We start from the raw sequence: 12,037 nt of genomic DNA, 5'->3' as shown, positions 1-12,037 counted from the left end.
TGCTCTTCATGGCTTTAACCATGTCTCAGTTACTGCATAGATGTCTACATTCTTCATAGTGAGGAGAGCCTGTAGGGAATAGAATTTCCTGTTCAGACTCCTGGCATTCAGCTATAACACCTTCAGATTTTCAGGATCTGGTACAGCTGTGTTGGAAGGTTTATTAGGTTGTCAATGCCTAAAAAGGCAGTAAGAAGTGGAAAAAGACATTGCCATCTGTGCCAGGGAGAATAGGGCAGTGCATGTACGGCATATACCAGTGTGGTTGGCTCAGGTTTTGTAAAAAATGTGTGTCATTTGACTATCATAATGATTTGTAAAGATGGCTTGTGTTAAAAATGTGTCAACAGTCTTATTATAACTGATTAAATGAATATGTTTAAACAAAGAATTCTAGAAGGGAAGAGAAGAAGTTTTTGAAATTGTTCTATAATTTTCAAATACTGCAATAGATCTTAGCAAGGCTCTGAATGTGTATTGTACAAGAGTCAGGTGAGCAAATATGATGTCATTCTATAACCAGCACTGAGAGGAGGGAACTCTCAGAGCAGCTTGTTTTGTTTTGTTTTCTTATCACAGTCCAGTTGAGTTATTTCAGTTCAGTAAGTTTGAAGCTCATCACCTTGCCTTGTGGAAGTAAGCATCTCAGCATCCAATCTTGCCTTTCTGTATTAATTAGTAAAAGTTATCTAAGGAACAGTTATTCATTAGACAGTCAGGAAATACAGCGAGATAGTTAAGTAGTGTTTTTTCTGCACCCATTTGAATCTGTCCAACTGTGTTATTTTTTTATTTCTCCTATGATGAAACTCTGGTGTTTATTGTACTTAGATATTTATTATTCTCATGTTTTCTATTTTATTATTTATTGTTAAATATTTTATACCTTTCATTGTGTCTGGTCTTTTAGAGAACACTTTTAACATCTTGAGAGTACTTTTTATTTTAGTGACACTGAGACCACTCCAAAAGCCTTGCTGCATTGGTTATACTCTACCATTTGTATTAGTATTGCTTTTACACAGTATAATTGGATACCCTTGTAAGAGCCTGAGAGTAGTTGACTAGTGGCAGTGTAGTTACCTTATAGTCTGGGCAGAAAGGGTACAGCTAGTAAATCTGTGCTAGCCTTACCCAGGAGTGTGTGTGCGTGTGTGTGAAAATCAAATGCCCAGGTGTGGGTGTGTCAGCTACTTGGAACTGGGATGCAGTGCTCCAAAGTGAGTCTTGTTTGGGATCTGGAGAGACAGTCTAGTCCCAGGTCTGTACCATGTTTCATATGTGCTCTTGGGGGAAACTGTGCTTGATGCAAAGAGCTGCTTTTGAAAATAATGTGTAAATCAATTTCTGTTGTTAGTGACTGTCCCTCATCAGTGTCAGTGGTGAGGATTGAGGCTCCTTGGTTACTGGCCCAGGGTTAAGGGCTTCTCACACCAACATTTGAAATGCCAGAGGAGACAGGTTCAGACCATCCCTAGCAAAGCAGAGTGACCTGTTGACCATGTACTCCTAGGATGACAAATATTGTACCCCCTTCAAATGGCACCATACTTCATAGCAATTGTTAAAGTCAATTAGTTTCCATTCATATTGTGGCATCATCCTTGGTGAATTTGGAATGCTGGTCAATGTCAGGTTCATACCAGCTTGAGACACATACTCCAAGATCTCATTTATGTCACTCTTTATATAGTCTACATCTCAGATCGTTTCCAACCACATGGACTATGATTGAGTCATGCTTGTACTTGGTATTCAGTGACCTAGGACATTTTGTGTGTGTGCTGTATCTGGGAGGTCTTTTTGGTTTAGAGAGATTACACTATGAGCCTCGGCATATGTGGGTTTATGTATCTGGTCCATACTATGCAAGGTGTGTGTATGTGTGTGTGTGTGTGTGTGTGTGTGTGTGTGTGTGTGTGTGTGCGTGTGTGTGTGTGTGTGTGTGTGTGTGTGTGTGTGTGTGTGCACTACTGACCACCTGACTGTTAATGTCAGTGCTTGTATGCAAGAGCCTTACATCCAATGATGTCATATAACTTGAAATATTGATCACCACTGTTCTATGAACTTTATAATGATATACTTTATACATTTATTGTCATTTTTATAATGCATGCAACACTTGATGCAAGAACAGATATCTTGGCAAGCAGAAAGAATGCATTAAAAGATAGTAAATACACTTTTATTACATTTAAACACTTTACTAAATGTACAGGAAAGTTATGCAAATGGCAAGTCCATGGAATCAGTATTTGATTGTTTTAACAACATCACAGTTTTACAAAGACATCTGCAGTTGAGGTCCCCCATCATACAACCTTTTTATAGGTTCTTATGTAAGCACTTGGCAATCAGCCTGCAGAATGATTACACCCCAAGCCTATAATCCATATTCACAATTCCCTCCAGCTTCAAGGCGGGAATAAAAAGTGGTAAATGCATTTTTATTACATTTAAAGAAAGATAGACTAGGCGAGGATTTGTGTATACTCATCCTGTTATCTGGGTTTACTTTGAAAGTGGCAAGGAGCTACTCAGTTCGACATTTACCAGCAGTTTGTTACAGAGGTATGTTGGTATTCCAATGTGTTTTATTTATCAGTTGTTGAAACTATAGTCTATTTAACTGGGTATTTGAAGAACTATGTGTTATGGGTAGGAATATAAGGTCAAAGAGGATCAGATTTTACATGGCTTTGAAAGGTTAGGCAGAAATGTTTATGGAGGTCTTTAAGAAACTGAATGCAGAGAGAGGACTGCCAGTCTGTCCCAAAAACTAAGATCTTGTTAAGACAGATATTAACTTTAACATTAAAAGCTAATTTTCCAAAAGAGATGTAAAACATATTTTCCATTGTAGGAGGCCTAAACAGGCTGCGAGGATCTTGTCATAGCCTTCACTTATTTTGTCTTTTGTAAGGTATGCATATGAATGGATTTAGTTTAAGCCTCTGGCAAATGCTGGATTTTGTGTTTTTGGTACATTTTATGACTATGTATTTCTGCGTGATTGGGAAAGTCTGTGTAACTATTGTGGGGACAGGGGCTACCACTGTGGGCACTGCCACATACACTTTAGCAAGACATTTAACATGGGACAGCATAGGTTAGTCAAATATTTTTGGAATCCTTTTATTTGTAGTCTAGGGTGGTAGTGCAGGAAATGTAATATAGCTATGCAGCAGATGAGAAAAGACTCTGACAAATGGGGGTCATCACAGTGACCAGTAGGATACGCTAGGGGTCATTACGAGTGTCAGTCTTTTTTTATAACACCTTTATTGAATTATCATTTGCAACATAGGCCAGCTTACATTTATATAAAATAAAACAAACCATATTTACTTGTTAATGGTTACATTATAAACCATATATATTCTTTATTACAATATAATCAATCCAACATTACATAAATTTGTCAATTCCTGCCTTCCTTTAAAACTCATTCCTCCTCCAAAATTTTTTCTGCATCTATTGTTGCAACAATTTCCATATTTTTTTTCCTATGGAATTTGCTCCACCTTTTTTTAAAGATTCCTCTTCCAGTTTTTTTATTTCTGTTACAATATTCACTACTTCAAGCATGGTTGGTTTACACTTTGATTTCCATTTTTCTAGTAATTGCTTTTTTTTCAGCCACCAGAATTAAACTTAACAAGGCCTTACTTACTTCTTCTTCTTTCAGCTTTTCCCGGTTAGGGGTTGCCACAGCAGATCACCTGTCTGCTCACGATTGGCAGTGGACTTTTACAGTGTTGAGTTGCCAGCCCAGTGCCCAACCTTCCATGGAAGGCACACTCATGCATAAGGCCAGTTTAGAGTATCCAATCCACCTACAGCATGTATTTGGGATGTGGGAGGAAACCGGAGCCCCCTGAGGAAACCCACGTGACCACAGGGAGGACATGCAGACTCCGCATAGAAGGCAACCCAGCCGAGGATTGAACCAGAGAACCTCTTGCTGTGAGGCGGAAACACTAACCACTGCACCAATGCTGCCACCCCCCATGTCTAGGCAATTCAGATTAAGTATCCCAGCTCAAAAAAATAAAAACTAATAATTTCCTTACTTACATCCATTTGCCTAGTCTTTCTGTCAGATTATTCTGTAGGGCATTTTTAAAGTCTTTCAGCTCATCCCCCCAAAAAAGGCAAATATCTCAAAGGCTGCCCCCAACCCCAACTATATCCAGATGCTCAGGTGGCTGCCTCCACTCCGCTCTCCAAAGCAAAGCCAACAGCAAAATGATGAAACCTCATGTCAATGGGGAACCCCCTACCGTGAGAACAAGAAGAAAAAAGAACCAAAACTAAAACTAAATCTTAACCTTTACTACAGGATGTGTACCCAAAGAGAAGGACGTACAGCAACAGTGGTCCCTCTCACAGGTTCCACAAAGGTGGTGCCTCAACGGATCCCTGGAAACTATCGCCCATAAGCCTGACTAGCTTGCAATCTAAAAAGGATCATCATGGAAATCAAATAAAAGAGATGGGGACCCATAGACACCCAGTCACTCCTACCCAGTTTGGCTGGAGGGTTAAGGGCAGATCAGATTCCTGATGTCGATTTCTTTTGAAACAGTCACCAAGGCCATTGGCCCGAGGGAAGGGTGAGTCCACCACAGCACACCTCTCCTCTCAAAGCCTTTTAAACATATCCCCACTGGGGCATTATAGATAAGCTCACCAGCTAAATATAAACCCCTATGTCACTAGATGGGCTATTATACTCTCAAAACATATGTTCCCAGTTACCTCTTTCTTCCACATCACACCTCCAATATTTGCTATCTATCTGAGGAAAAATTCTTTGGAGTTTGCTTGGGATATAAAAATACTTATGCAAACACTTCCAAGCAAATCTTCTCAATTTTGCTGCATATTTGGAAGCCATACATATGTCCCCCCATTATTTTGTTATGAATTGCGTATCCAATCTCTGTTCCCAATCTTTTCTAACCTCATCTGATTGATTCCTATAGTTACTGTGTAGTATTTTATATGCCCTACTAATTAACCCTTGTTTTAACATCGACTTTTGTTCTAGATTCAACTAAAAAGTCAACCAGTGCAGGTCTTTCACTTAGGATTTTACTTAGGATTCTTCTATCCCTTTCTCTTTGCCTATACAGAAGGCAGTCTCTGGCCTGCAGTCCAAATTTCCACTTCCCATTCTGTTAGGTTTCCCTCTTTAACTATTTGTCTCCAATACCTTGGTTCCTTTGCCAGTTTTCTCCAGTAAATTACAACCCCTCTTGCCTATTCTCTGTACCCCTAATTGCAGTCATCCATATCGGCAGAATCTCCTTTCTCCATTCCTATGATGGCTTAGTTCTTAGAATACTTTCTGCTATTTTATGAATATAATATTCTCTACGACTATTGCTATTCTCTTTAATGATCTTCATCCAAAATCCATATTTTTTAAATTCCCCGTGCTTCATCATCATCTCTTTCTACTTTGAATTGTAGCTTTCTGTCTGTGTTATGTATAATAACCATAACTGTGTAGCTCTAAAGTATCACCTCAGATCAGGCAAGCTGCAAGGCTATGCCTTACTTTCAGAATCTTTAAGCTGTTACCCTCCATCTTTCCCTCTCTACTGCTAAACTGCAATACTGTATTGTTCACACATTCACTATTATCCCATGTCATTAACTGTATTCTTGTTTGGCTTGCATACTTAAAATCTAACATCTGTATAACTAGTATTATCTATTTTACTATATCAACTGTTCTGTAATGTATTTGTCTGTACCATCACTGCTTGATTTCTGCATTTTGATTCTGAGCTTTATCATGTTTTGTTTTTTGGAGTTTTTCTCCCGGGTCTCTACTGAAAACGAACTCACCCTGGCCCAGTAGACCTCCTGGTAAACAAATGCAAATAATACTACTACTACTCCTACTACTACTACTACTACTACTACTACTACTACTACTACTACTACTCCTACTACTACTACTACTACTACTACTACTACTACTAATAATAATAATAATAATAATAATAACCTTATTCTATCAGAATGTTCAACTTATCCTGCTTGACGTTTGTCCTCTTCCTTTCCAGATAAAATCCTTCAACTCTTAAATACTATCCAAAACTTCTCCTCTGGTTGATAAAAATATACTCAGCCTGTATACAAAACTAAAGGGGCTAAAAACATTCTACCACTTGTATCTTGTTATCCACATCCATAAACAAGAGGTTCCAGTTTCTCATTTTTTAATTCTCTTTTTAGTCTCTTCCCATACATCCTTAGCTGCCATAAAAGCATCTTTTTTTAACCCATACTCTTAAATACTTAATTTTGTCATGTCCCTATGAACATGAGTATTGATTAAACAATTTGTGTGTGGGTACATAGTTTACAACTATTGGCTGTGTTTTATCTTCATTAATTTTATATCCTGAAAATACTCGAAACTATTTCAGAATATTCTACAAAACTGAAATGTCCTTTTCTGACTTTATCAGGTACAAAATAGTACTGTCTGCAAATAAAGCCAAGTTTTCTTAAATACCACACCAAATATACCTTGAATTTCTGAGTCCTTTATTTTCCTTGTCAATGGTTTCAAATATAACACAAATAACAAAAGTGAAAGAGGACACCCATGCCTGGTCCCTGTGTTCAGATACAACTTATCAGAGAGGAATCCTCCCACTTTGATTTTTGCCTCTGATCCCTCATATATCTTCCTAAGTAATCTTGTTATTATATCAGGGAATGCAAATGCTTCCATTGCCCTACTCATAAAATCCCAGCTTTCTCCATAGAATGCTTTTACTGCATGAAGACCCACTAACAACAGTAGTATCTTCTTGTATTCTGCCTCCCTCTGGCTCATCATTGTTCTGTTAATGTTATCAAATGCTGTCCTTCCCTCCATAAAACCACAGTGATCTAAATATACACACATATATATATATATATATATATATATATAATATATATATATATATATATATATATATATATATATATATATATATATATATATATATCTATATATGGGTATAGGACACATGCTCGACTAGCATATGTCGGAATCAGAAAACATCGAACACACATACACGAAAGCGCTTAACATCGAAAAGCGCTTCCGTGTATGTGTAGTTCAAAAAAAAAATCTATGTTTCTGCAGGGGGGATATCCCCACACCCCCCTACTTTATTATTCTCACTCCGAGATTGCACTACAGTGGGGAAAAAGGAATTTTTCCTTACCCGCACTGTAGTCCAATCTACGAAACAGACACACATACACAGAAGCGCTTGTCGATGTTAAGATCTTTCGTGTATGTGTGTTCGATGTTTTGTGATTCAGACATATGCTAGTCGAGCATGTGTCCGGATCCCATATTCCCATATATATATATATATATATATATATATATATATATATATATATATATATATATATATATATATATATATATACATATATATATATAGGGTCTATATTATATATTCGAACGCTTAAATGTTCAAATCACTAAAGATCAAACTTTACTTTCATTTTATCCAACTCACTAGCTATAAGTTCTAAAGTACTTTGCATCTTCCTTAATAACGCCCAAATAATTTCCACTGTCCATTCCTTAAATTCCTATCTTTTTCAACAGGTAGGTGAGGAAGTGCCAGTGCCAGTGTCTCATTTTTACTTCATTCTGATACATTTGTTTACTTATTATTGGTGCATGGTCTGAAATAGTTATTGGGTGTGTATCAAAACTCTCAATTAAAAGCACATGTTCCTGTGAAATATAATTTCTGTCTGGTCTAGCCCAGTGATTGTACCTTGGGAGCAATATGTAAATCTCTTCTGAATTCATATCTTTCATTCCAAATGTTTTCATAAATTTCTTCAAAAAAACTACACTCTGTTTTATATTTTCCCTTCTAGGCCCCCCAGATACATCTTCACTTTTGCAAATCAAATCCCAGTCTCCACTCATAAGTAAAATTCATTGCTGAAAGTTGATTATTTCTCCCAAAATTTTCTTAAACACCATAATAGCAGTTGTAGGTGAAAAAAATACATGTCAGTTTAATCCTCTTCCCTTGACAGTAGCCCCTTCCTAACACAAATCTACTGTTTTTTTTTCTCTTCTATCATTATTGGAGCTCCTCTAGCAATGAATATAAGTACTCCTCTTTTTCTTTGTTCTTGATATTCTACTGAATATCCATCTTGCAATCCTTTCTTTATCAAATTTACATGCTCATTTCTTTCCAACTGCGTCTCTTCTAGCATTGCTATTTGTACTCTGCATTTCTTAAATAATTCACTGCTCTTTCCTTTTTGTCTGTATTTGTAAGACCACTCACATTTTGTGATAATATGGAAAGTGTTGCCATTATAATAAGTTATTATTCCCACCCATTATGTATCACAGCTTTTTTAAAATGTCTGTTTCTAGCTTTTGTGGTACATGCACCCACTAGTGTTTGGCAGGTTGATCTTATATACAATTATATACAGTTGTTTTTTGTCCTCTCCTTTTGAACCTAAGTCATGTTTTACAAGAAGTTTTGTTTAAAGAAAACCCTCAAGCAAAAAAAAAAAAAAAAGAAAAAAGCTTCCTAATTGGAACAATTGTCTTAAATAACATTTGCAGGCACAGGCATTATACAATCTAAAGATAAAGTTATCCATGCTAAGATGCATGTTACTGCCTGTGCTCCTACTTGCACTAATTATTTTCTGTTCTTTTTTTTATCTTTATTCCTCTCCCATTTATGAAAACATGACCCAGGCCAAGAAGGCTCAAAAATTATATGAACAAAAAACATACATACATCCGTACATAGGAATAAATCACTTCATGATGAGTTAAATTACAGGCTCAAAAATTACATATACGAAAAGGTATAAACAATTTGGCTATATAGCAATATGTCACATAGTGATGAGTTGCATAACAGGTGGCAATGTAGATTATACAACAATATGCCACACTGTTTGCAAAGTATCTTAAATGCACTATTGCTGTATAAAATCATCATTCATATAGCATAGGGAAAATATATGATCAATGAAATAATATTAATGTTTGGTATGACTGCAAGAGGAGAAGGTATAATAGTACAGAATATAATTTTTAGGCAAAGAGAAGACTGATCGATTTGGGAACTTCTAAAGGTAATATATATATATATATATATATATATATATATATATATATATATATATATATATATATATATAGCTATCTATATCTATCTATCTACCTATACACACAGATATAATGGGAAAAAGAGGAATTACTTGGTTGAGTGTTAACTGGAAGACCAGAAGGTACAAACAGTGCAGTTAATTTAGTAGTGTTAGTAAGAAGAAAGCTTGAGATTTCATAGATGGTAGTTCAGTGCTTTAGGGTCAACAATGATATTGCTGTAAGATTATACTTAAAGGAGTAATTAATCTTGGCGGGTTAAAGTAGCAAATAAAGCATTAAAGCTGAGTAATATAAGACTAAGATATTGGGGGACAGAGTTTATAAATTATATACATTGTTACATGATGTTAGAGTAAATGTTCTTAGATCTACTAGAAATACAACAGTCTGTCTGTCTGTATTGTGTGGTTAGAATGAGAGGAAGTTATGCTGTTTATCTTGGATTTTCATGGCAACTAATGTATTTTCCTCTTGCAGGTGCTTTTTTGAACTAGTGCATTTTTTCTTCGGTGAGGCAAAAGTCAGTCCCATTTTATCCTGGTCCAGGTGAAAGCAGTATAGTCCTTCTTTTTAAAGGAAGAAGTCTTGCAGGTAAGGGTCAGGTGTTATGGAGCAGGATAATATTCCAGTCATGCAGAGTGCCCCCGAACCTCCCTTGAAGCCTGTGGCTTCCACTTATGCCACCACTAAGAGATCCGTCACATGCTTCTAAATGTTGACACACACTTCATGACTGACATTTGGTGCAGAGCTGTATCAACCTCTGCAGCTGTTACTGACACTCTTCTTACACTGCTGTAAGGACCAGCAGTGTGGAAGGTTAAGCTGTGCTCATGCCAACATCATCCACTCATTCCTGTCTTCCCAACCCAACCCTGCCAGCCTGAAGTCTCTAACTGAACTTGGGTCAGATCAGTCTTAGGGCTGCATCTCTTTATGCCACAAGCCTGAGCATACCAGAATGTTTTAATTCATTTTTATAGAATGGATGATAGCCATTAACTCACAATGAATCTTAATGGCTTAGACTATGATAGTGAAGGCTTTGGAAGTCACAGAACAGAAAATGTTTAGAATTTTTCACTAATAAAATATATAACTCTAAGGCAGTTTGCAGCTCAACAGCAACCAAAAGTAAAGATTATTATTGCATTTTCCAGTAAATATGGATCCATGTTTATATAAATGCCAAAAGCATTATAAACTATGTACAATAAACCAAAAACTACTCAAGAATGATAGTTGCCCAGTCTTATTTTTAATAAAATGATATAACTCTCTAAACATCTACAGAATATCAGCATAAAAAAGTAGCCTGGCATGTTATAAACATAGTATCATTGCAAGATTAATTAAATGTGGTTGTTGATAACTGACACACCACTATCTTCATGTCCAACTTTCTGTACCAGAAAAGCCTAAAATAAAGACTAATTGGATAATCACTTACTCTGATGCCATTTGTAGTATCTGATGGTTTGGAGGCAAACATAAAATCACATGCAGATTGGACTTTACTCGAGAAACAAAAAATTTGATTGGGTCATTGGCAAGATAAGGACACTGTGCTCGAATTGCTGGTTTTAGAACCTATAAGAAATAAAGTACCATTCAATACACTATAAGCATCTAAGAAACAGTTTACACACTGTTACAGACATTTTGAAAAAGATTACATTCTATGACAAATCTCATTTACTATCTTTCTTGGAGTACAAGATCTTTGTTTGTTGTGTCTTTTGGCTTTTCCCGGTTAGGGGTCGCCACAGCGGAACTCCGGTCCGCTAATGATTGGTAGTTGATTTTTATGTGCTGAGTTACCAGCCCTGATGCACAACCTTCAATGAAGGTACGCCCATTCACGCATTGTCTCCACGCAAAAGATGCTCTAGCTGTGAATCGAACCGGACAGCATCTTACTGTGAGGCGACAATGCTACCGCAGCACCACCACTGCGGATATGAAAACAAAATGTAAACAGTGTTTCTTTTTATACTGTTTGGCATGATAATCATAATATGTTGCGATATTCTTTAGTGTACTGCTAACATTTTATGACACAGGCATAAAATAACTTAGAAAAGAGGAAGACAGGTACCCCATGCATGAATTACAGTTCACTGATGCTTGAATAACACAAGCCTGTAGAAAATGTGCAATCTAGAATGAGTCAAAGAAGAAATGATAGGTTGTTTAATTGTGTAGAACATGTATCACATGAAGTCATGAAGTTTTCTGCTAACTGTTTAACTGGGAAAAATATATACTTACATATATATATATATATATATATATATATATATATATATATATATATATATATATATATATATATATATATATATATCTGTGTGTGTGTGTGTGTGTGTGTGTGTTTGTGTGTCTACATATGTAGACAAACATTGAAAATATCAGCCACAATGCATTGCAGAGAATGAGAAGTTTATATTACATGGGATGACCAATTACCAACAGTTCAAAAAATAGATGCAAGAAGACAAAAGTTGCACTTATCATTGAAATTGCTACACCCAGTGATTATAGTGTTTTACATATAGAAAGACACAGTCATAAAATATCAATATTTGCAGGTAGAAACAAGGACAATATGGGAGAAGGATACCCATACAGTTCCAACAGTAGTAGGAGCAATGAGTCTCATAAAAAATAATTTACTGTTGTATTTAGATATACTACCGATACATATAACTCTATATGAATTGCAGGAGTCAGTTCTAGTCACATTGTGGGTGCTGTTAAGATCACTATTGGCTACATCATAGGATCATAGGTTCATAGGTTCATAGGTTCATAGGTTCATACTAGGCTATCTGCCCT

The 12,037-nt window shown here is 36.2% G+C and overlaps 1 protein-coding gene across 1 annotated transcript in view; it reads right to left on the bottom strand.

The window, feature by feature from the left end:
• LOC122814238 (dynein axonemal heavy chain 5-like) overlaps positions 1-12,037 on the bottom strand; it is a 3,525,594-nt gene that overhangs the window by 1,252,778 nt on the left and 2,260,779 nt on the right. Inside the window, exon 75 of the mRNA XM_044086840.1 lies at positions 10,650-10,789. Within this exon, the coding sequence (XP_043942775.1) occupies positions 10,650-10,789 (140 nt within the window). The remainder of the gene's footprint in view (positions 1-10,649; positions 10,790-12,037) is intronic.

The sequence above is a fragment of the Protopterus annectens genome, chromosome 1.part1 (assembly GCF_019279795.1).
Source record: "Protopterus annectens isolate FY-2018-M chromosome 1.part1, PAN1.0, whole genome shotgun sequence".
In the NCBI taxonomy this organism is placed as follows: Eukaryota; Metazoa; Chordata; order Ceratodontiformes; family Protopteridae; genus Protopterus; species Protopterus annectens.
The sequence above is the reverse complement of the archived record's forward strand: the minus strand, read 5'-3'. Positions and strand labels throughout refer to the sequence as shown.